At 38.5% G+C, this 25,867-nt stretch overlaps 1 protein-coding gene across 1 annotated transcript in view; it reads left to right on the top strand.

Moving 5' to 3' along the window:
- The first annotated feature begins 5,260 nt into the window (after nucleotides 1-5,260).
- DCTN4 (dynactin subunit 4) overlaps nucleotides 5,261-25,867 on the top strand; it is a 32,476-nt gene continuing 11,869 nt past the window's right edge. Inside the window, exons 1-9 of the mRNA XM_049874105.1 lie at nucleotides 5,261-5,430; nucleotides 9,748-9,818; nucleotides 12,161-12,339; nucleotides 17,934-17,977; nucleotides 19,901-20,008; nucleotides 21,564-21,637; nucleotides 22,055-22,167; nucleotides 22,470-22,579; nucleotides 25,141-25,214. Of these exons, the coding sequence (XP_049730062.1) occupies nucleotides 5,296-5,430; nucleotides 9,748-9,818; nucleotides 12,161-12,339; nucleotides 17,934-17,977; nucleotides 19,901-20,008; nucleotides 21,564-21,637; nucleotides 22,055-22,167; nucleotides 22,470-22,579; nucleotides 25,141-25,214 (908 nt within the window). The 5' untranslated portion in view covers nucleotides 5,261-5,295. The remainder of the gene's footprint in view (nucleotides 5,431-9,747; nucleotides 9,819-12,160; nucleotides 12,340-17,933; nucleotides 17,978-19,900; nucleotides 20,009-21,563; nucleotides 21,638-22,054; nucleotides 22,168-22,469; nucleotides 22,580-25,140; nucleotides 25,215-25,867) is intronic.

Here is a 25,867-nt window from a genome sequence, read left to right as displayed (position 1 = left end):
TTACACCTTAACATAAAGAAAACAAAAATTCTCACAACTGGACCAATAAGCCACATCATGATAAATGGAGAAAAGATTGAAGTTGTCAAGGATTTCATTTTACTTGGATACACAACACCCATGGAAGCAGCAGTCAAGAAATCAAAAGACGCGTTGCATTGGGCAAATCCCCCACAAAGGATCTCTTTAAAGTGTTGAAAAGCAAAGATGTCACCTTGAAGACTAAGGTATGCCTGACCCAAGCCATGGTATTTTCAATCTCATCACATGCATGTGAAAGCTGGACAACAAATAAGGAAGACCGAAGAAGAATGGACGCCTTTGAATTGTGGTGTTGGTGAAGAATATTGAATATACCATGGACTGCCAAAAAAGAACAAATCTGTCTTGGAAGAAGTACACCCAGAATGCTCCTTAGAAGCAAGGATGGCAAGGCTGTCTCACTTTGAACATATTATCAGGAGGGATCAGTGTCTGGAGAAGGACATCATGCTTGGTAAAGTACAGGGTCAGCGGTAGAGAGGAAGACCCTCAACGAGATGGATTGATACAGCAGCTGCAACAATGGGTTCAAGTACAAAAACGATTGTGAGGATGGCGCAGGACTGGGCAGTGTTTCCTTCTATGGTACGTAGGGTCGCTATGAGTCGGAACCGACTCAACGGCACCAAACAACAACAACAACCTGGAAAGTTACCAAGTTTTTGGTAGGGGAAGCTAGGTGACCATAAAGATATAAGCACAATAGGAGGGGCAGGTATATGGGCAAGATAAGATGCGCTGTAAAAAGCAATTCCGAATTCAGTCCCTGGACAGGTCTCCCAGGACGAACCATGCTGAGGCCCTCTGCCATGTTTACACTTGGGAAAAAGCTTTAGTCAGCACCGCTGCCATGTATTCTGGGGAGGCGGTGGGAGGGCCTCTGAAGGACCAGGGTGGGTGTTGGTGAAACAGTGGCTTTTTCCCCCTTTGTTCCCTTACTTTGGCTTTTAGGTAAGTCTGCAGGCTCAATGCAGGAAAACCTGTGATTAATTTAGTTTGAGAGTAGGAAACCAAAAGCAGAAACGGCTGCCCAACAGACTGCAGAAAAGGGTTGGTCAGAGCAGTTCCCCAGGACTCCTAAGCTACAGAGACCCTGAGCCTTTGCTGTGGGAGTCCAAGTTCACAACCTCTCCAAAAGACCTCATTTGACCGAAGTCTAAAAAACCTCCAGTTATTATTGTAGATTTATTCTGAAAGGATTCTTTAGAGACACAAAAACTCCCTAGGGTTTTTCATGTTTGGGATAATTAGGGGTCATTTTTTACATGTGCCTAGTATTTAACAAGCACCTGCGCAGTACAAATGGTTAAATGCTTGTCTATTAAACAAAAAGTTGGCGGTTCACTCAGAGGCACCTCAGAAGAAAGGCCTGGTGATCTGCTGTTGTTAGATGCCATCTAGTCAGTTCCATGACTCCTAGCGACCCTACGTACAACAGAACGAAATGCTGCCCGCTCCTGCACCATACCCACGATCATTGCTGTTTGAGCCCATTCTGTAGCCTCTGCATCAATCCTTCTTAGGTCACTGACTTGGTATTGGCTTGACAGCAACGGGCCTGGTGATCTACTTCCTAAAAATCAACCATTAAAAACCCTATAGAGTGTAGTTCTACTCACCAACATGAGGTAACCCTGAGTCCAAACCGACTCAGCAGCAGCTGGTTACTGGTTAGTGCTTCACAGTTTGAAAGTGCTTTCACAGCCATGATAATTTTTTGTTTTCACCAAGACAGGAATTATTCTTCCCATGCTATGTGTTATAAAACAAAACTTGGAGGTAAAAAATGGCTTTCCCAAGATCACACAGCTAGAAGACACCCAGATTTGATAATACCCTATACTGGCAAAGCAGATGGGAAATGGGAACTCTCACACAGTTGTTGTGAGAGTATAAATCGTTCCAGCTTTTCACAAGGCCTCCTTGTCAATATTTATTAAATGTGGTTACTCTTTGACCTGGGTCTCTGTCTTAGCCTGAGCTCTCCTTAGAAAGCAGAGCCTAATATAAGACCTTGCAGGCAAGGAGCCTACATTGAGAAGTGATCCTTGTGAACTGGGGTGAGTTCAGGGCTAGGAAGAGTGAAACAGTAGGAAAGAAAGTCAGTACAAACGTACGTTATCAAGGTGGTCACTGCTTTGCACCACTAGGGCTTGATCCTGCCAGAAGGCTCTAAGGAGCCTTGGAAAATCCCTGAGGGATAGAAGAGGGGGATATTTATGCATAGGCTCCCACCCTACATTGGTTAAAGTTTGCCCCATAGGATGTTAACTCCTTCATACTCCCATATTCGTCAAGTGGATTCCCAGAGGTGTCTCAAGAATGTATTCGTGTATTAGCTGTATGGTTAAAATAAAAAGATTGGGAGAGATGGAGGGGGAAAAGAAGACACAATGCTTAGGGTACATGGAGCTTCTGTTAAAGGTGATGGAAAAATTTGGGAATGGTGATGGTTGGACAACGTGATGAACATATTTATTTATTTCAGATTTTTTTAAACTGAGCTTTAGATGAAGGTTTACAGAACAAACTAGTTTCTCATCAAACAGTACACACATTGTTGCATGACATTGGTTAACAGTCCCATGACATGTCAACACTCTCCCTTCTCAACCCTGGGTTCCCTATTATGAGCTTTCCTGTTTCCTCCTACCTTCCAGTCCCTGCCCCAGGGCTGGTGCACCCCTTTAGTCTTGTTTTGTTCCATGGGACTGTTCAATTTCTGGATGCAGGGTGAACCTCAGAAGTGGCCTCATTATTGAGCTGAAAGGGTGTCCAGGGGCCATAGTCTCAGGGTTTCTCCAGCCTCTGTCAGGCCAGCAAGTCTGGTCCTTCTGTTTTGAGTTAGAATTTTGTTCTACATTTTTCTCCAGCTCTGTCCGGGACCCTCTATTGTGATCCCTGTCAGAGCAGCCAGTGGTAGTAGCCGGGTACCATCTAGTTGTACTGTACTCAGTCTGGTGGAGGCCACGGTAAATGTAGTCCATTAGTCCTTTGGACTAATCTTTCCCTTATGTCTTTAGTTTCTTCATTCTTCCTTGCTCCTGAAGGGATGAGACCAGTTGAGTATCCTAGATGGCCGCTTATAGGCTTTTAAGACCCCAGACACTACTCATCAAAGCTACTCATCATTATAAGCTCTGTTATGCCAATTGAGTTAGATGTTCCCTGAGACCATGCTCCCCACACCCCTCAACCCTCTGGGAGTTTGGATGTGTCTATGGAGCTACCACGGCCTTGCCTGTACAGGTTGTGCTGGCTTGCTTCCCCAGTATTGTGTACTGTCTTGCCCTTCACCGAAGTTACCACTTATCGATTGTCTATTAAGTTGGTGAGCATATTCAATGTCACTGAACTGTACATGTGAAAACTGTTGAAATGGCAAATGTGTTGTTACCTATGTATTTACCACAATTAAAAAAAAATTGGTGATACATGGTAAATAATCAATAAAAGTTTACTGTGATTATTATTATCACTACTGTCAGCATCAGTTAATGGACCCAATGCATGGCAATGCTATTAAAGCCTGAATATTACCCAGGGATGACTTGACAGCAGTAGGTCTTGGATTACCCAGGGATAGGAGGAAAAGGTTGGGAGAGAGTTTGGGAAGGGGACTGGAGTTGGCACTTGAACACAGATCCCCGCAGCCAAGTCTAATCGTAGAGTCTGGCAGATAAGGCTCTTTGGAACCGAATTATAGGGACTAGAGTCTGGGCCCTGAAGCTGGGGAGAGTCCCTGGCAGGAGACAGGCAGGGTGTTTTAGTCTCCTGCCAGAAGACTTTCCATGTCTCACAGCAATCCCATGCTTAGGTATATACTCAAAAGTATTGAAAGCAGGGACCCAGATACTTGTGCATCAATGTTCACTGCAGCATTCTCACAATAGCCAAAAGATGGAAACAACCCAAGAGTCTATCAACAGATGAACAGATAAACAAAATGTGGTATATCCATACAATGGAATATTATTCCACCATAAAAATGAATGAATTTCTGATACATGCTACAACATGATTGAAACTTGAAAACATGTTAAGTGAAATAAATCAGACACAAAAGGACAAGTGTAGTATAATTCCACTTATATGAAATTTCCAGAACAGACAAATGCACAGAGACCAAAGTTAGTGGTTTCCAAAGGCTGGAAAGGAGGGAGGAATGGGAAGTTATTGCTTAATAGGTACTGTTTCTGTTTGGAATGATGAAAAAGTTTTGGAAATAGTGGTAATGGTTGCACAATATTGTCAATGTAACTAACTTCACTGAATTGTACATTTAAAAATGGTTAGAGTGGAAATTTTTGTTATATATACTTTGTGTCTGGAGAGGACAACTTTCAGTGCAGTCAGTGAGAAAGGCATAACATGCTGACCATGCACGCTATCTAATTTTAATTTGGATTCTAGACTATGTTTTTTGAGAAAAATATGTTCTTTCCTTGGAGGTCAAAACCAGGATGTGAAACCATATGCTCCTAGGGGTCTTAACCAAGTGACCACCTGCACCTCTGAAAATACCCATACGTTCCGGAAAAGTGCTGTCTGATGCTGTTGCTGCCAGGTAGTTTTTCTTTTTGCAAGACATAAGAAACTACACGCGAACATCCTGTGACCATGATGTAAGCATCCTGTGAAACTATCTGTAATCACTAGTTATACTATTAATAATCAGTAACAAATCAGAGCGTGATGACTGCAGTACTCATTGGTTTTCCTATAGCTGCCCTCCCTATCGTTTGGTTCCTCTTTTTACCGCATTAGAATACTTGGATAACAAAACTGCCCCGGGACTGCCTGGTTCCATTTTCAATGAACTATATAGGGTCGCTATGAGTGGGAATCGACTCGACGGCAGTGGGTCTTTTTTTGGTTTTGGATGTAATTCCCCAATTGAAACTGTTTTAAATCCTTAATAAGCCTCTCTACTTTAACTTGAAACAGCATTCAAGTTTTTCTCTACGGCAATTTTTGCCACAATAAAACAATGTAAAAAACAAAAAAGAGCCGACCCGTCTTAAGTCTCCGGACTCTCCGTAAAACGCTGTGGGGTTGAAGGAGGGGTCGGCCAAAGGGGCGGGACGGGGAGCAGAATCCCACTGCGCACGCGCACTTCCACCCGCGCAAAGCCGCCTAATTCCGAAATCTTACGTAAGTCTACGTTTAAAGACGTAGGGAAGGCGGCGAGGAAAACGCAGATCTCGAATCACGTGGTGCAGTGGGAGCGTCGTTGACTCCTCCCTTTCCAAGATGGCGTCCTTGCTGCAATCGGAGCGGGTTCTCTACCTAGTCCAGGGAGAAAAGAAGGTTCGGGCCCCGCTGTCGCAGCTTTACTTCTGTCGGTATTGTAGCGAGCTGCGGTCGCTGGAATGTGTGTCTCACGAGGTAATGGCGTCGTCCCGTGAAGGGTGTGTGTGGGTATGGGGGGGGGCGTTCATCCTAGTCACCGCGACCGGCGGGGAAGTTCCGCCTTTGGAGGCCGGCGGTCATTTTCCCAGCTTGTTGATTGGCTCTTTTTTCTGTCCCTCACATTTGCCTGCGATTTAATTTGCTTATAACTTGTCACTTGGCAAGGAGGGGCGGCTTCGGGTGGGGCTGAGCGGATGTTCTGGTTCTAGAGCGCCCTCTGATTGGACAAACTTGACTGGGGAGGAGGGAACGCTGGCTGTCTCCTGGGTGGCTTAGGGAGAAAGAAGTGTGGGATGCATAGTTGGGGCCTCTTGAGAAACGAGGCGCTTTTTCCAGGTTGATTTGGCGGGCGAAGGGGCGAAGCATTCTCGTTCGTGCCCCACCTATCCTGGAAGTTCCGCCATTACTTTCATCAGAAACTGAGCCTTCATCAGACTGCCTTGTTCTGCTACCTGGCTGAGGCCCAGGCCTGCAGTACGGAAGAGGGTGGGGTGGGGTGGGGTGAGCTGAGCTGAGTGAAGAGCGCTTAGAATAGGGTCTGGCGTTTAAGAAGCCCAAAATATTAAATTCGTGGCGCTTTTCCAGAGGGTGCAGTGCTGTCCTTCACAGGCACAATGGGTATTGAAGATGAGCTTGCTCAGAATGTAGAAGGTGCCTCCCCCCTCAAAAAAATCAACAAATAAAACCTCAAACTTTCTTCAGCACTTGACACATCTTGTTCATTGGGTGAGCTTTGGGGATTAAAAGAAAAATATAATATACCTCCTGCTGTTGAGTAACTCACCATCTAATGAAGGATAAACTGACAGTAATTAAAAAAAAAAAAATCAAACCCCTTGCCTTCCAGTCAATTCTGACTCATAGTGACCTTATAGGATAGAATAGAACTGTCTTAATAGGGTTTCCAAGGAGAGGCTGGTAGATTCGAACTTCCAACCTTTTGGTTAGTAGCCAAGCTCTTAAGCACTGCACCACCAGGGCTCTGCTGACAGTAATTAAGTAAAAAAAGCAAACCCACTGTCATTGAGTGGATTCCAACTCATAGTGAGCCCATAGGATTTCCAGGGCTGTAAATCTTTAAGAAGCAGACTGCCACATCTTTCTCCTGTGGAGCCACTGGTCGTTTCGAATTGCTGACCTTTCAGTTCGCAGTCCATTGCTTTACCCACTGAGTCACCAGGGCTCCTTGACAGTAATAATAGTTACCATTTATTTAGTACTTTCTGTGTGCCAAATGCTTTACATAATCTCCCTTAATCCTTCCTACAGACTAACGAAATGGATACTCTTTTTGAAAAACTCATTTTACAGGTAAAGGAACAAAAACAGAGTGCTTGCCCTAGGTCACAGAGTGGGCATTTGGGGATGGGAGGGAGCATCAGGATTTGAACTCCAACAGCCTGACTCTAAGCACTTTACTGAAGATCCCTGGACTGTTAAAAATGTACATAAAAACATGTTCTGTACTGCAAGCCATTTCACACGTTATTAATACTTTTGTTTTATTGGGGATTTTTTCATACTAATACAAAGAGTAATCTGGGAAAGCAGTAAAATAAGAAAAATTAATGTCACATCTGTCACATATATATGCCATGTATATAATTTATATAACATATATATCCCGCACACAGAGAGAGTACTAATGGAGGGCAATAACACAAGAAAAATCAGTGCCATATTCCATGTGTTTTGTAAGGTGTGTGTGTATCTTCTTGGCAGGCCCCTTTTCTTTATGATACTTTCCTGTTGCAACTCCACCCCAGAACTTACTGGATCAAATTATCCTGTAGTGGGCATTAGGGAATTCAGTCTCCATGATTTCTAAGAATCTCTACAGCTGGGACATTTCAGTCTGTGACTGCATTTTTCACACAGTGCGTGTGTACCTGTGAGGTAGAGGCCATGAGAATTTGGGGAAGAATGGAGCTAGTGACAGTTGGAGCAGTTGAGAAGGTGCTAATGGAGAAGCTTGGACTGGAGATGCACCTGAAGGGATTGAGTAGAATTTGGAAAGGGGGCAAGAAGGAATCAATTACATTTTGCCTTTTGTGATAAGTCAGTGTAAATATTAGTTAGTAGTAGTGTATTTTATGTTCCTGTATGTTATTTGAGCAGCAACTTTGTTAATCTTCTTGAAGATTATTGCAGAAGATGAGGGAAGATACCAGTTTCCATCATAGTATTTATATTCACGTAAAACTGCCCATCTGCAGGTGACTAGAATTCTCAAATTATCTATCTACCTTAAAGAAAATAATTATTCTGGTCTTTAAAAGTACAATGAATTTAATATTTAGACAGCTTTTTTTTTAAGTTAAATATAATAAGACTGTCTTGTTATTTTAGTTGTTTAATGTTTTATTTAAGTGTCTCTTAATTGACAGCCAGTTATTGTAATTGCTGTCAGTAAGTTGTACACCTGTAAAAGTTGAATTGGGAAAAGATGTGTGATAAATATACTTACAACAAAAAGTAGCTGCTGAGGCTGCTTACGTACAACCAAACATCTCATGGGATTTTGTTCATTGGTTTGGAGGTTTGGGGTCATGGTTTCATGGGACAGTGAGCTGGCCTAATAGAGTGTTTAGTGCTTCTGTTCTGCCTGCTAGTTCATTGCATAGTGTCAGTGGCCGTCTGAGGCACAACAATTGGTCTCTATTCACCTGGAGCAACAGAGGAAGAAGAAGAGTTAGGAATAGGAGGAGGATATGGAATGTGTGGCTAATTGCCTCCACAAACAACTGCCTCCTTCACTGTGAGACCCAAAGAACTGGATGGTGCTTGGCTACAGTTACTGGATATTTTGATCAAAGATTCCTTAGAAGAATCTTGATCAAAAGGAGGAAAATGAAGAACAAAAGTTCAGATTCTCATGAACTCTAGACATTTTGGAGCCATGGAGGATAGATAAACCCCTGAAACTATTGCCCTGAGATAGTCTTTCAACCTTAAACTAAAAATATCCACTGAAGTCATCTTAAAACCAAACAGTTGTTTAGCTTAACTAGTAAAAAATGCCTGCCTTAAGCATTGTGCTCTTTTAAGAACTAGATGGGATCAAATTGACGATAGCAACTCGAGAGATTAGATAGGAACCTTAGGGGGCAGTGAGTTTATGTTAATGAGGAAGGAACAACTCAAAAGGAGGGTGAGAGTGGTTGCACGACTCGAAGAATGTAGTTTCACTAAATTGTGCATGTAGAAACTTGAATTGGTGTATGTTTTGCTGTGTATATTCTGCATAACAACAGCAAAATAAATAAAATTTAAAGAAAAAAATGAACTGGGGCAAAAAAAAAATTCTTAAATTGTTGGCTGCAGCTGACTTTGAGGAGTAAGCTGTGCCTGACTCAAGCCATAATATTTTCGGTCGCCCTCATCTGCGTGTGAAAGCTGGACAACGAACAAGGAAGACCAAAGAAGAACTGATGCATTGAATTATGGTGTTGGTGAAGAATATTGAATATACTACTACCTGCCAGAAGAACAATCAAGTCTGTTTTGGAAGTACAGCCAGAATGCTCCTTAGAAGCGAGGATGACGAGACTTCATCTCATGTACTTTGGGCATGTTATCAGGAGGGCCCAGTCCCTGAAGAAGGAGATTATGCTTGGTAAAATAGAGGATCAGCAAAAAAGAAGACCCTTAATGAAATGGGTTGACACAGTGGCTGCAACAGTGGGCGCAAACGTAGCAACGATTGTGAGGATGGCACAGGACCAGGCAGTGTTTAGTTCTGTTGTATGTAGGGTTGCTGTGAGTCAGAGCTGACTGGATGGCACCTAACAACAACGCAACAACAGTTTGATTTTCTACAGTGAACACGTATCCCCTCTGAAATTAGAAAACTTTTTTCTTAATGTCCGTTAACTAAGTGTGGTCAAGTTATTCAGATAAAGCTGAATCATATGGGAGAATATTTGGTTCCTAGCTTTAAAAATTGAGTTGTTTATTAATCTGTTCTTTAGATTATTATAGAGTTTTTCATTTGGAACTTTAAATTATTATTTAAATTACTTTCAATGGGTCTAACACATAAACCCTGATAAAAGGGCACAGGAAAGATCAGAAAGGGAAAACAGAAAAGGAAATCCAGAGAGTAGGAAAAAACACGTGATTAAAAAATAAACCCTAAACTGAAAATGGCCCAGATTCCTTGTGGAACTAGTGGTTTCTCACCTTCTGCTGCAGTATAGTGTATTTCTAAAATTCGTTATTTGGCATAGATATACACACAAACTTAATTGAGTTTGTCTTCCTCCGATTTTTTGATTTCTTGTTTCCTTCTAGGTGGATTCCCATTATTGTCCCAGTTGCTTAGAAAACATGCCATCAGCCGAAGCCAAACTGAAAAAGAATAGGTAAGACTGGTATCTACCTTTTCTCTTTTCCTATTTTTTTTTTTTAATAGCTGGTAAGAACACACATGGAATTAACTCTTTTAACCAGCTGTTTTTCATTCTTTAGCATCACCTTTGCCAAAGATAAAATGTCCTTTGGTTTTGTTAAAATAAGTTTTTTATTTTAGATTTTTTTATTTACAGAATTGTTGCAAAGCTAGTACAGAGAGTTCCTATTTACCCCATACCCATTTTGCCCTATTGTTAATATCTTATATTTGTCACAGTTAATGAGCCAATATTCATATGTTGTTATTAACTAAACTCCATATTTTATCCACATTTCCTCAGTTTTTCCGTAATGTCCTTTTTCTATTCCAGGATCGCATCCAGGATACCACATCACACTTAGTAGTCATGTCTCATTAAGTGCTTCTTGGCTATGGTAGTTTCTCAGACTTTGCTTGTTTTTGATGATCTTGGCAGTTTTGGGGAGCATTGGTCAGGTATTTGTAGATTTCGAATTTGTTTAAATGGAATTTGATGTTTTTTTCATGATTAGACTGGAATAATGGGAGACCAGGGACACATCAAACATGCATACTGTCAATATGACATCACTGGTGATGTTAACTTCGATTGCCTGGCTGGAGCTAGTGTTTGTCAGGTTTCTTCACTATAAAGTTATTCTTTTTTTCTCCCTTCCTGTACTGTGTTCTTTGGAGGGTAGTCGCTATGTACAACCCACACTTAAGGAGTAGGGAGTTATGCGCCCCCTCCTTGAGGGCTGGCTACCTACGTAAATTATTTGCAGTTCTTTTGCATGGAAGATTTGTCTCTGCTCCCCCTTTGTTTATTTATTCCATCAGTATATCAGCTTATCCACTGTTGCTGAGTTGATTCCAACTCATAGGGTCCCCATAGGGCTTCCCAGGCTATAAATCTGTACGGAAGCAGTCTGCTACACCTTTATGCCATGGAGCTGCTGGTAATTCCAAACTGCCAACCTTTCGGTTAAAAGTCAATCGCTTTAAGCACTACAACACCAGGGCTCATTATATCAGTATGGACTCGTGAATATTTATTTTCTACTATGGGTTATTTTTTTTTATGGGTTATAATCCAGTTCTGTATTTTTTTGCTCAAATTGTTCACCGTTGGCCATTAAGAGCTCTTTTAGTTAACTCCTGTTTCACTTTGACATACCTGATCATCATGGTAAGTCTGGAAGTTTTTATTTTTTGTTTTATTCTATTTTGGGTTGTTTGCACAATTTCTTACTTTCTAATTCTGTAGAATGCTCCAGGCCTATTTGTAAGTTTCCTGCCTCAATCCTAGAATTAACAATTTCTGCAGGAAGCCCTGGTTCCTTTTACTGGAGAAGGTATTAGAAGCCAAGCTCTGGGCTCTAGGCTTGCTCATTGCTACTGCGTACCATTTGATTTTTAGCTTGCTGTGAAAGCCCTTTGGCTACCAATCATACCCCTACCCATCCATGGACGTGAACCACTATTATTTGTCTTTCCTACAAGAAATAGCTCCTATTGAGCCAGGCACTGTGTTATGTACTTTCCACACATTAATTTTATCCCTGTGACATGGGTACCGTTATTATCCTCATTGAGCAAATGAGAACATCCAGATGGCAAAATAATGGATAATTATAGTTATGGGATAGAACTTTAGAGCAAAGCCAGGACTGGAGGTGAAATCTTGGTGAGAGAGTTAAAAACAATGGGGCATACGGGAGACATCGCTGAAGGGGAAGTGTTGGCTGAGCACTAGGAAGAGTAGTGTCTAAGGAGAGATCAGAAAGCCTTGAAGATGGATCACTTCCGACACATCCCAGTTTAATGGCATTGTCTGGTATCATTTCAGTTTTCTGGCACAGCAAATGAGCAGTTATTTTCCAAGCCCAGTTTCACAGCTTATTTTATTGTTGCCTCTCAGTTTTCTACCATGTGATTGGTCTCCTGTCTCTGAAGGCATAAACTGTGGCATTTCTCTTTTCTTCTGAAATCTTTGTGCTCTGTATAGGCATAAAACAAGTCTAGAATAGTAAAATGCAGACTGATAACAGTGAATTCCTCTGTGGCATTGAGTCAAGCACTAATTCTTCTGGAGGTTTGATGATGATTGCATTTTTTGTTTGTTAACAATAAACATACTTTTGACATTTTAAAACAAAGTTGGTAGGACACTCCTGGGAATACTTTTTAAAATTTCTTTCTTGTTTGAGAGCCACTCCTCTCTTACAGTTTGTTCACTCTTGAATTCTAACATGTAGAACAGTGTGTGGTGTATAGCAGGTACTTGGCACGTATCTATTGAATGAATGAATGGTTTCATTTGCCATGTTACAGATGTGCCAACTGCTTTGACTGTCCTGGCTGCATGCATACCCTCTCCACCCGAGCAACAAGCATCTCCACACAGCTCCCAGATGACCCTGCTAAGACCACAATGAAGAAAGCCTATTATCTGGCCTGTGGATTTTGTCGCTGGACATCTAGAGATGTGGGCATGGCAGACAAATCTGTGGGTGAGTGAAGTGAACTTAAACATGAGATTTTATGAAATTGGCAGTACTATTATTGCCCTCAGATTATTGTTTCTGCTACTTTTTGGAGCGGTGAGAGCTAAATTTAGAGTGTTTTGTCATTAAATCTTCTAGTTTCCCATATTCTCACATCTTTAGGCCATGTGGCTTTACCCGAGATGAGTAATACTATAGAGTTTTCTTAGAGTTGGTAAAATAGCTTTCATAAGTCTAACACTTTTTTAGAATCAAAATAGTCATGCTCATCATAAAAAAATAAACACTCCTGATGATGAAATGCACTATAAACAAAATTAAAAAATAAGTAACAAACTAAGAAAAATATTTGGATCATATACATCAGACTAAAGATAGATAACCAAAACATAAACAACTCTTATAAATCAATAAGAAAAAGACATGACTCACTAGAAAAATAGGCAAAGGATATGAATAGCAGCTCTCAGAAGTGGAAATAAAAGTAATAAATATGCAAAAAGATATGTTCAGCTTCACTAGTAATCAGGGAGATGCAAATTAAAATTTCATCTATCAATTTGGCAAGAGTTTTATACTCTAGTAATATCGTGTTATTGGCTAGAATATGGGAAAGTATTTTTCTCATACACTACCACCTAGGAGAACAATTTGATAACATCTATAAAATTATAAATTATCCTTCCGCCCAGCAATTCTGTGTCCAGTATCCATCCTGGAGAAATACTCAAACATGAGTTCAGAGATATATATAAATGTGTATGTATACAGAGAGAGGTTTCTAAATGAAACATGAAAATCGTTGCTGTTAGTTGCCTTCAAGTTGCTTCTAACTCATGAGGACCCATGCGTGCAGACTAGAGCCGCTCCATAGGGTATTTAAGGCTGTGACTTTTCAGAAGCAGATTGCCAGTCCTGTCTTTCCAGGCACCTCTGGGTGGGTTCGAATCAAACCACCAACCTTTTGGCTAATAGTGGAGTGCTTCGCCATTTGCACCACAAAGGGACTCTGTGGTTATCAGAGAGATGAAGCACTGTTCAAAATCTTGAGTTGCTATTTATGCTTTATATAAATAGTAGATCACTAACTTCCTATTGTCTTTTTTCTTATTTTATGAAATTTCATCATTTAATTTCCTGAAAACTTTTTACATTTGTAAAAATTTCCTTTTTTGGATTTTCATAGAAATTATAGTTTACTTAATGTATTAGGAAGCCCGTAACAGTCTCACTATATGTTGTTTGACATAACTAAAATAAAAATGAACTTTAGTTTAAAACTTTCCATAGATTCTTAAGCAATTTGGAAGTAAATATGGGTAATATTTCTTTTTTGGGGGGGATATACAAAGCAAAACATACACCAATTCAGCAGTTTCTACATGTACAATTTAGTGACATTGATTACATTCTTTGAGTTGTGCAGCCATTCTCACTCTTGTTTTCTGAGTTGTTCTTCCTCCATTAGCATAAACCCACTGTCCCCCTGAGGTTCCTATCTAATCTTTCAAGTTGCTGTTGTCAATTTGATCCCATATAGATAGTACTTAAAAAAGCATAATGCTTAAGGCAGACCTTTTTCTACTAGTTAAGCTAAACTACTACTGTTCAGTTTTAAGGTGACTTTAAGGGATATTTTTAGTTGAAGGTTTGAAGATTATCTCAGGGCAATAGTTTCAAGGTTTCATCCACCCTCCATGGCTCCAGGAAGTCCAGAGGCCATGAGAATGTGAAATTCTATTCTGTGTTTTTCCCCCTTTTGATCAGGATTTTACTATGGAATCTTCGATCAAAACATTCAGTAACGGTAGTTGCACACCATCCGGTTTTTCTGGTCTTATAGCAAAGGAGGCAGTTGTTCATGTAGGCAGTTAGCCACATGTTCATATCCTCCTCCTATTCCTAACTTTCCTCCTTGGGTGAAGTTTCTTCAGGTTCAACTGTGTTCTTAAAATTCTAACTCTTGATTCTGTTGAATTTGCCCTTTGATTTAGAATGCTTGAGCTCTTGGTGGTTTTTCTGGCTTGGTACATTGAGTTAATAAAGTATATATTCTTTTCAAAAATAAAAGCAAAGCAAATATATTTTAAAAATAGGTAAATATTTACCTGACATAATTTATATTACAAAGATTCTATGGCATCTTTTTAGATTGTCAGCAGATATTTATGTGTGTGTATTTTAAATGTCAGTGTAACAGGTAAATTGTTAGAATTTGTCTAAAAATTTAAGTTAAATGACAGAAACATTCTCAAAGTGACATAGTGTGTGCCTTAGTGAATTAGTGTATTCTTCACATTTGTATTTTGCCTCTTTATCAAATAAAAGAAGCAAAGCCCAGAAATTCAAATATATTTCTCAGTTTGTTTGCTTTGTGAAGTGAATGTTTTATACTTTCTGGGTTATGAACCATTAAGATTAGAGAATTTGTATTTTAGAAATATAAATGTAACTTCTGTGCTAGCTTCTAGAAAACCTATTTCCTCTAGGGTGCAACAGTGATAATTGCAACAAGGAGCTCTTAAAGAGTACAGATAATTTTCTTTCTTCCGTGATGTCATCAGTGTCTGGGAAGCCCTGAAACCACTTTAATTGAAACTATTTGTTTGTTTATAAGGAAGCCATTGTGTCGGTAATGTGCAGGGAAAAATAGAGTTCGTTATGTCTCCCAGATTGCTGTTTAGAATAAATTACCAGCTCTAAAGAAGCAATTAGGCCAAACATTCAGATTTTTAAAAATATTATTACAAGTGAAACATTTCTCTTGCGTAATTCTTTATTTTTCATGATTGCCTTAAGTAAGGCAGCCTCTAAAATACGAACATTTTACTCAAGGATGTTCTTTCTGCCATTTCTTGCAAGAGGGTACAGTGTCACCTTACCAAGGTAGTTGAGTCCTTTTTGTTTTGAAAAAATTTTTTCATTATACAGTAATACTATAGATTTCCTGAACTCACCATTCAGCTTAAGAAATGAAACAGAACCAAAATAGTTGAAGCCCCTTGTGTAGTTTTCTCCCTATTGCAACCCCCTTCATCTCTGCTTCCTGAATTCATTGTTTATTAATTTCCATCCATATCTTTATACTTCTCAACATACATAGGTAGCCACTAACATAGTATTTTTCACTGTTAAACAAAAGGAAACATACTGTATGTGTCCTTTGCAACTTTTCTGAGTCAGCTTTATGTTTCTGATACATAGTTGATTTATGCATGACTTAACCACATTTGCTTATTCAACCTCTGCTTGATGGAAATTTAGGTTTTCCTTTTTTTTTCTTTTGACAATAGTGCTGCTACAAATAGTCTTGTGGTGGTTCCTAAGGCACAAGAATAAGAGCTCCTTTGTACACCTAGAAGTAAAATTGTTGGTCACAAAGTGTGTACATTTTTAGCTCTTCAGAGTGATTTACCAATTTTTGCCCATGAGTGATACATAGGAATAGACTACCTATTGCTGCAGATCCTTGGCAATCCTTAGTATTATTGGACTCTTAAAGTTTTGCCATACTGATGGTCGTGAAATGCTTTCTCATTATAATTTATCCCTCCCCCCCCCGCTTTTTTTTGTTAGCTTTATTGAGGTATAATATACATATGGTAAAGCTCACCATTTTTAAGTGTAGAATTGTATGATTTTTGACAAATGTGAATAGTCATGTAGCTACTACCACCATTATGGTATAGAACATTTTCTTCACCCCTCAAAGTTCCCTCATGCCTCTTTGCAATCAGTTCCTTCTCCCTACCACCTGGCCCCTGACTACCACTGATATGCTTTCTGTGACCATGATTTTGCCTTCTCTAGTTTATATAATTGGAATCTTGTTGTACATAGTCCTTTGTGTCTAATTTCTTTCATTTAGCATAATGCTTTTGTGGTTTGTCCATATTTCTGCTTTTTATTGTTGAGTAATATATCATTGTATGGATGGATGTACCACAGTTTATTTGTTCTCCAGTTGATGGACATTTGAGTTGTTTCCAATTTGGGGCTCATATGAATGAAGCTGCTATGAATACAAGCCTTTGTGGGGCTATATGTTGTCACTTTTCTTGGGTGAATACTTAGGAGTAGAATTGCTAGGTCGTAGGATAGGTTTAGGATAGGTGTATAGTTAACTTGACTAGAAACTGCCAAACTATATTTTTCCAAAGTAACCTAGTGCCATTTTTCATCCTCACCAGCAAAGTAAGAGAATTCTAGTTCCTCAGCAACCCTTGGTGTGGTCAGTCTCTTTCATTCTGGCCATTTTAGGAGTGTGACGAGCCTTGGTGGTACAGTAGTTAAACCCTCAGATGCTAACCAATAGGTCACTAACTGAAAGGTCAGCAGGTTGAACCCACCGGCGGCTCCACAGGAGAAAGATGTGGCAATCTGCTTCTGTAAAGACTACCGCCTTGGGAACCCTATGAGGCAGTTCATCCTGTCCTGTAGTTTCGTTTTAAGTCAGAATTGATTGGACGACAATGGGGTGACTGAGCGTGTGGTAATACCTCATTGCATTGCCTTAATGTTTAATAATCTTGAGCGTCTTTTTGTGTGCTTATTTGCCATCCATGTATCTTTGGTGAAATGTCTGTATGAATCCTTTTCCCATTTTTTTAACTGGGTTTTTTGTCTTTTTATTGAATTGTAAAAGTTCTTAATATATTCCAAATACAAGTCCTTTGTTGATGATATTTTGCAAATATTTCTTCCAGTCTGTGGTTTGTCTTTTTATTTTCTCAACAGTGTCTTTTGAAAAGCACAAGTGTCTTATTTCAAGGAAGTCCGATTTATCATTTTTTTTTAATAGTTTGTGCTTTTTGTGTCCTATTGAAGACATTTTACCCTAACCCAAAATCACTAAGATTTTTGCCATTTTTTTCTAGAAATGTTATAGTTTTAACTCTTAGGGTTGAGTCTATGATCCATTTCAGGTTAAGTTTTCTATATGATGTAAAGTAAAGGTCAAGGTTCTTTTCTTTGCATGTGGATATCCAGTTGTTCTAGCACCATTTGTTGAAACTATTAAATATGGTTTTACTTTCTACTTTCTTGAATAATCTTTTTCTTTATGATTTGTGCTGTTTGTTTCTTATATAAGAAATTATTCTCTACACTAAAGCCATAGAACATAGAAATTGCAGTGTTGCCGATAAGAGGGGGGTCTCTGAAGTCAGACTATCTGAATTTGAATCCTGGCTCTAGCTGCATGATTTTGGACAAGTTATTTAACCTCTTTGAGCCTCAGTTTCCTCATCTATAAAATGAGACTAATATTAAAGAGTCCTTACCTCAGAGGGCTATTATGAGAATAAGAATGTAGTGCATTTAATGTGCCTGACACAAAAGCTGTCTATACACGTTATTTGTCGTCATCATGATGGTAGTGGTGATCATTGTTTTATATATGTATATGTATGTGTGTGTGTGTATATATATATATTTTTTTTTTTACCTGCGTACGGTTATTTATACAAATTCTAAGATTATTTCTTGGAAGTTCTGTCATTTTATGTTTTTGAGTTTCATTTTGTGGCCTGCAGAAGACTTAGTTTTATGAAAATAATATCAAATGTGAGAGTCTTCTTTAATGTTTCTTTATTTTGCAGCTAGTGGCGGTTGGCAGGAACCTGAAAATTCTCATACACAAAGGGTAAGTAAAGGGTCATTAGAGAGGAAGGAAGTAAGACAAAATGGAGGAAAAGGCTGAATATCTTCTATTTTGTTAGTGGATATGACCCATGTTTAGAAGCCCATGATGTGAGTTTTGTTATTTACTATATATAGTAAGTTCCTCTCATTAAGTGGCAGCTTCTTCCAGTCTGACTTAAGTTGGAGAGAAACTAGGTATAGTTTTACTTCTGCACTTGAGTTGTGGACCAGAACAAGGGAACAGGTTATGTTTTTTATTTTTTTCTGTGTGTACCCAGCAACTGAGTTAAGGCTTCATTTGTTCTGAAATACTCTAGGATATATCAGTAAAGTGTAGTTCCTTTTACTCCTGGAGACATCACCAATTTAGAAGAGGCCCATGGACTTAGCAGTTGTTGCTTACAGGATCATGACTTGAACATCCTTTAATAGCTCATAGTGAAATGTTCTGTGCAGTAGGTCTTAGAGCTGACTTTTTTACTTCTGGAGCTAGAATATGAGAAAGATGATGAACTGCTGCAGGAATGAGTATGTACAGTCAGTCAAAGCGCAAATTAAACAGTATTTTACAATTATTCACCTATGAGATTGGCAAAAATTAGAAATACTGGAAAATATCCAGAATGAGAATGTGGGAAAATGGGTCTTCTCACATATACTATTGTTGTATTAGTGTAAATTATAAATTGGTACAGGTTTTTTCAGCTCTTAGCAATATCTGCTCCACATTTATTGAAAACTTATAATGTGGCTAGAGACTGTGTGTTAAACAATAGTGATATGTGGTCCTTGCCATCATAGACCTTAAGTCTATTGGGAAAACAAATATCAATAAAATAATCCACAGTTTAAAGAAAACCTATCTATGATAAGTAATGTGCTGTTGTTGTTAGTTGCTGTTGAATTGATTCAAGTGATGTGTAGGAGAAATAAATTGTGCCATGTAAACATTTATTACGGGAAATGTCAGCTTGTTAGTTCCACAGCTGAAGATTGCCCTGAGATCTGAGGGTGCCAGGTACAGAGGGGAAAGCTCTCAAGGTAGAAGAACAGCATGTGGGAAGAGCTAGAAGAAGCTAAGCAAGTTCTAGGCAAGAAGCAAAAGAGGATGAGTGTGACTGGAGTGGAGAACAGTATTAGGTGAAGGAAGAGTGGTATTTGGGATCAGACCAAGCAGGACCATGCAGACCAAGTTAAGGAGTTTGGGAAGCCTCTAGATGTTTTTAAGCAGGAAGATGATAGGATCAGATTTCTAAAAAAAATAATTGCTGCTGAATTGAGAGGACAAGAGTAGCTACCATGAGACCCTTTAAGAGGTATAATAGGAAATTGTCAAATACCTTATAGGACATCATATTAGGGAGTAAGATGCAGCCTTTAAAAAGAATAAGGTGTATCTTTTTGTATCATATGGGAAGTATTTGATGTATTTGCACTGGGTGGAAAGTTTATGATACTTAAAGTGAAAAGGAACTTATAAAATAACTTCATCCCTTGTATGTAAAAAAAATTGAAAAATCCTGTATTTTTTATACATATCAAAGCTCTATGCCTATAAACAGGTTTCAAAAATATGCAAAGGTATGAAACGTCAGTTCTTAGAGATAAATGGTCCTCTGGCAGTGCAGAAAGAATAGGAGCAATAAGTAATGGGGAAATAGATAATGAAGTAAAAGAGCAGTGAAAAGAGAGAATGAAATTTCCAAACCTTTTCCTTTCCCATTTCTTTCTCTTGTTAAACTTGGAGGTTCCATTTCAGTCCTGAAAGCAGATCATGTGATGAAGAGAAATCTCCCTGAAGGAAAAGGGCAAACTTGCCTACCTTAACAATTTTGTCATCTCTCATCGTTATATGCCTCATTAGTGTAGTTCATGAATTTTGTATGTTCCGTTACACAGATACTGAGTCTTTGATTTGTTACAGATGAACAAACTGATTGAATATTACCAGCAGCTTGCCCAGAAAGAGAAAGTTGAGCGAGATCGCAAGAAACTGGCACGACGTCGAAACTATATGCCTCTGGCTTTTTCGGTGAGGGTTTGGTACAAACAGGACTTCGCGGTTCATTGATGAACCTGTGTGGCATGAGAATAGTGACCATTTCAGAAAGTGATCCTTGTGCATAGATTTCTCAATGGTGGGTAACAGAGAGGTGTTCCTCAAATCACAGGTGTTTTAAGTCCAGCAGTTATGCTTTTGCCATGCCATTAGTTCTGTGACTTTGAGTTATCAGGACAATTGTGTTTCTTTCTGCATCACTGTCTTTCTGATTATTTCCCAGAGAAACTACTGTTAATCTTATAGGCACTACAGAACTCAACTATAGCTTTTAGGCATTTCTGGGAGTCAGAGAAGAAGGTGGACTAGTGGTAGATTTTATTCGTATTGCCCATGTAGACCACCTGTGACCTCCTGGTAGTGGTGGTTTCCTCACTCCAGGTGTAATTTTTTGGCCCCTTCCCATATTACTTGTTCAAAAACACTGACTTTTATACAGTGCATTCAGGGTGGTTAAATAAATAGCAATACATGTGAGTGGAATTTTTTATAGGAATTATTTATGAAAGTCATTCTTTACTAGCTTAAATGCTACCAATCTAAAGCAGGAAGTTAGGTTTTAGAACTTTTGTTATTGTCCCCAGGTTTTATTTGCTGTCACAGAACGGCTAGTTCTCTGTGTGCCTGCTTGGGGCCAAGCAAGTTGACATTTAATAAAAAACATTTTTTAAATGCTGACAATGCACCAAACTCTGTGCTAAGCACTTTCTACACACTTTTTTCATCCTCACAGCAATCCTGTGGGGGTACATCCCTATTTTACACTTGAAAAATGAGACCTGAGAAAGTTAAGTAATTTTTCACACAGCTTCCATGTGAGAATTGGTTAAGCCATTTGAAACCCTAAGGTTTGGTAAGGTCCATGTAAAAATATTTAGTTTAGGATTTGATAAAACATTAAAACTTGCAGAGCACCTGCATTTGTCAAAGACTTTAATGAAGTCTAAATGAATATTTTCCAGTGATACAATCAGCATATGCTCTGGTGTGTGTTTAGGAGAAGAATTTAAGTTAAATGCGTTGTTCTCCCAACTTTCCCATGTAACCTCCCTGCTGTATGAGTTTGCTCCTATCTTATGCTGCACTTTTTTGTCTCTGTTGCAACCTGCTGCTATTTTGGGGCTCTCCACAGCAACATACTATTCATGTAGTGGTAAGTTCTCTTTTATGATTATTGGTGACCCTGAAGAAGCTAGCGGATGGTAACAGGTGTTCCAGGAAGACGTTTGTTGTGTGCCTTAGGCACTCCACATAGTTCTGGCCTGAGCTGTAGCTGAGATATTTTTATGCTAATTTCAAGCTCCAATCTCCATGGTTGGTGCTTTTCATTATTATTTGAAGAATAGGGTAATGACTTGGGGCTACATATTACTCTCTTTAAAAGCTTTTAAATTAGCCTTTTCTTTTTCTTATTTTTTTTGCTTATTTCCCTGAGCTTCTCATGCTGTCCTTCCCAAAGTTCTTTTTTTTAAAAAAATAGAATGTGTAAGTATGGAATTTCTAATAGGAATTTCTGAACTCTCTTTAGGACAAATATGGTCTTGGAACCAGGCTTCAACGACCACGAGCTGGTGCATCCATCAGTACCCTTGCCGGACTTTCGTAAGTTTGGACATTAAACGGCTTCGTGGAGAAATACATATCCGGTGCCGTCGAGTCGATTCCGACTCATAGCGACCCTATAGGACAGAGTAGAACTGCCCATAGAGTTTCCAAGGAGCGCCTGGCGGATTTGAACTGCTGACGTTTTGGTTAGCAGCCATAGCACTTAACCACTACACCACCAGGGTTTCCATTTGTGGAGAAAAGCAAGTGTCAAATAAATATTGAAGGAATAGGATAAAATAAGTAAATAAGAGTTGCCATTGAGGGATAAGATTCTCATGTTTAGAAAAAATTAACTGGAATGCAGGATGTGACCTAAATAGAAAATTTAGAAGAATACTTCAATTATTGATATCACAGACTTTGAGGATAGTCAGGTAGACCCTTGAGAAGTCACTGCTTTTTATCTTTTAGCCTTAAAGAAGGAGAAGACCAAAAAGAGATAAAGATTGAGCCAGCTCAGGCTGTAGATGAAGTGGAACCTCTCCCAGAAGACTATTATACAAGACCAGTAAATTTAACAGAGGGTAATTTTATACACTGTCCTACTTCTTTCTTTCTAATTGTTCTAATTCTGCTTTTTGTTACTATATGCCTTGTCACCTGAGATTTTTAATGGCATAGTTGTTAGTAGTAAAATGATCATATAGAAAATAAAATAGATACAGTTGTTTGAAGAACTTTAAATACCTATCAAACTTCTGTTGTAGCTTTTTTAAAAAACATTGTTGACAAAGGCAGCATTGCTTCAAGTAATTACCAACTACAATTAAGTCAGATTTTGAGCAAGTCCCAGTAAATTAAGTGTGGCTTCTTCCTTTTGTGCTAGTGACTACTCTTCAGCAGCGCCTCTTACAGCCAGACTTCCAACCAATCTGTGCTTCACAGCTCTATCCTCGCCACAAGCATCTTCTGATAAAACGGTCCCTACGCTGCCGGGTAAGTGTTCCATCCTGTAGAGTTACCATTTGTGTAAGAGAAAACCAAAAATAAAGGAAACATGATTGGTATTTGATGAATGTCAGGACTTCTGGAAAGTAGTGAAAATAGAAAACACAAAAAATGTATGAGATGTCTGGCACTATTTAAAATACTCCTGATATATTAACTCAACCCTCACAAATCTATGAAGTAGGAATATTTTTTATTATTGTAAAATTATATGTAACAAAACATTTGCCATTTCAGCATATTTTATGTGTACAATTCAGTGACATTAATTACATTTACCATGTTGTGCAACCATCACCACTATCCATTTCCAAATTTTGTCATTACCCTTAACAGAAACTCTCTACCCCTTAAGGAGTAACTTCCCTTTCCCCCACCTCATTCCTACACTTAATACCACTAATAAGCTTTGGTTTCTATATATTTGCCTGTTCTAAATGTTACACGTAAGTGGGATCATATGATATTTGTCCTTTTGTGTCTGACTTATTTCACTTAGCATGTTTTCAGGGTTCATTCATGTTGCAGCATGTATCAGAACTTACGAAGTAGATATTATTGTTATCCCGACTTTACAGATATGGAAACCAAGGCATGTGAAGATTAAGTTACTCACCCAAGCACATAGTGCTAACCAGTGAAAGAATAGTGAAAGACTACAACTTTTAGGCTAGTAGAGAGGAGATGAAAAAGAATAATAAAAAATAATTAAAGAAAAATCAGCAAATCCAGGCTCTGGGAGTCCACAGAACAAACAAAACAGCAGATGGGAAAGAAACTTTTAGATCAGCACTGTGCGATGATGGAAATGTTCTGTATCTGCACTGTCCAGCGTAGTAGCCGCTTGCCCTGCGTGGCTGCTGAGCACCTGAAGTGTGATTAGTGCAACTAAAGCACTGAATCTCTTCTTTAAGTAGCGACGTGTGGCTGACGGCTGCTGTGTCAGACAGTAAAGCTCTAGATTAAAAGAGACTTAAGAGGCGTATCAGCCAAACAATGTGAAGGAAATGAGGAAAAATTTACAAAACCTTTGGGGAAATTTAAAAACTGGTTGGATTTTTTTATTCTACTGAAAAATTATGGGTTTATTTGTGTTAATAATAGTATTGGTATTTTTTTAAATGCCTGTCATTTAGAGAAATATATTAGACTATTGATAGATGAATGACACGATTTCTGGGATTTATTTCAAAATAATCAGAGTGGGCAAGAGTATAGATGATACAGGATTGGCCATGAGTTGCTAATTTTTGAAGCTAGGTACTTGGGGGGTTATAATAAAAAAAAAAACTAGTCTGTAATTTAGTGTATGTTAAAATTTTTCCATAATGAGAAACTTTTTTTAAAAGAAAGGAAGATAACGGGGTAAAGAAAAACAAAGTATATAGTAAGATGACAGATTTGAAGCCACATGTGTCAGTATTTGTGTTAACTTAAATGAACTAAACTTCTATTAAAGGACAAAAAAAATTCGTAGATTAAATTAAAAAATGCAACAGCCTGTCTACATGCTGATTATAAGAAACACAAGCATGAGCATTCAGAAAGATTGAAAGTAAAAATAGATGGAAAAAGATGTATTGAGCAGATACTAATTTTAAAAAGAGATACTTCATAAAGGAAAAGATTCCATTCACAAAGAGGAAGTAACATTTCTAAATTTGTATGTTCCAGATAATGTAGACTCAAAATATATAAAGCAAAATTTAAGAACACTACATACAGAAACAGACAAATCGTTGTCAAAAATTTTAACATACTTTCCTCAGTATCTGAGGGAACAAACAAATGGAAATCAATAGAACATTTAAACTAGCAGCCTTGACATAATGGGCATATACTCTGGGGAGGGGAACAAGGGGACAGGTAACAGGATGTCTTTGTAACGTATACCTTTTTCATATGTTAAATTTTTCATACACAAATTGTTTTTGTGACACTAATTGCAATAGCCAAGATGTGTCAGTACTGTCCCTTTCCCCTAAAAAATTTTTTAACTAGGTATATGTAGTACCCATTCTAGAAAGTAGTGGTTACTGTGCTTTTAAACTTTTTTAAACGTAGGATCTGGAGTCTCATTATTTGAATTCAAATCCCAGCTCCAATTCTTATTGGCTCTGTGAAGTTCCACAGCTTACTTACCGTTCCTGTGCCCCATTCACATCATATGTAGAAGTTATAGTACCTACTAGCCCTACCTCATAAGGGCAATGTGATGTTTTAAGTCTACTTAAGACACTGAGTACATTGTTTGGCACACATAGTAAGTAAGTATGTGTTAACCGTTATTTCAGTTTTTTTTAAAAGCACCGTAAAAGTGTAATGATATTGGATAGTGTGGTCACTTATATCCAAAATCCAAAAACAACGTCTTTGTAAATTTTGGTTATCAGTGACATACACTGTTTTAAAACGTGTGGTCTTCTAGCAGAATAAAACAGAACACTAGTAAGTGTTACTCTTCTGAATTTAGCAGCTCTATGAATTGGTAAAGTGCGTTCTTTTTTTCCCTCTAATATATATATATGTATATTTTTTTTTTTTTTTAGAAATGTGAACATAATTTGAGCAAGCCAGAATTTAATCCAACATCTATCAAATTCAAAATCCAACTGGTTGCTGTGTGAGTATTTTGGGCTTGGTTTTTAAAATTGTTGTTTATTTTTTGTTTTTGTTTGGTTTTTCATTGTGAACGGTGTTTACTCTTGGCTCAAAAAAAGAAAAGAAGAACTACATCAGAATCTTCTTGTGTTCTGTTTCTGTTTAGCTTTTGAATTTAGTTGCATACTATGAAGTTTAAGACTTAGAATCAGAGGTGTTTGTATCAGGGACACAGTGATCATAGCAGTGTGGTCTGTTGATTATTGGGTGGAGAGTCACCCTTCATTCATAGCAAGTATAAAGTACCTAAGTTCGGGGATGATCTTTTAAAAGTACAGTAAAAATAAAGTATAGCAGATTGAATAGTATCCCTGTATAGTGGTTTTATTTACTGGTGTTCTCATATACTTCATCGAGTGGGATAAAAGTGATTAAGTTAGTGTCAACTCACTAGGACTTGTCAGTAGAAGAGCATTTTGTATATAAAAATCACAAACAAAAAATGTTTTTAATCAGGGAAACATTTGTCTTTACCTTGGGGTGAGAGAGCCCTTCTAAGCAAGGTAGGAAACACAGAAGTCACTAAGGAAAAGAGACAGATTCAACCTTAACAAAATGAAACGTAAGTTGTAAAAGACAAAATAAACGGCAAAGTCATGAGACAGGCAGTGGAGC

The sequence above is a fragment of the Elephas maximus genome, chromosome 2 (assembly GCF_024166365.1).
Source record: "Elephas maximus indicus isolate mEleMax1 chromosome 2, mEleMax1 primary haplotype, whole genome shotgun sequence".
Lineage (NCBI taxonomy): Eukaryota > Metazoa > Chordata > Mammalia > Proboscidea > Elephantidae > Elephas > Elephas maximus.
The sequence above is the reverse complement of the archived record's forward strand: the minus strand, read 5'-3'. Positions and strand labels throughout refer to the sequence as shown.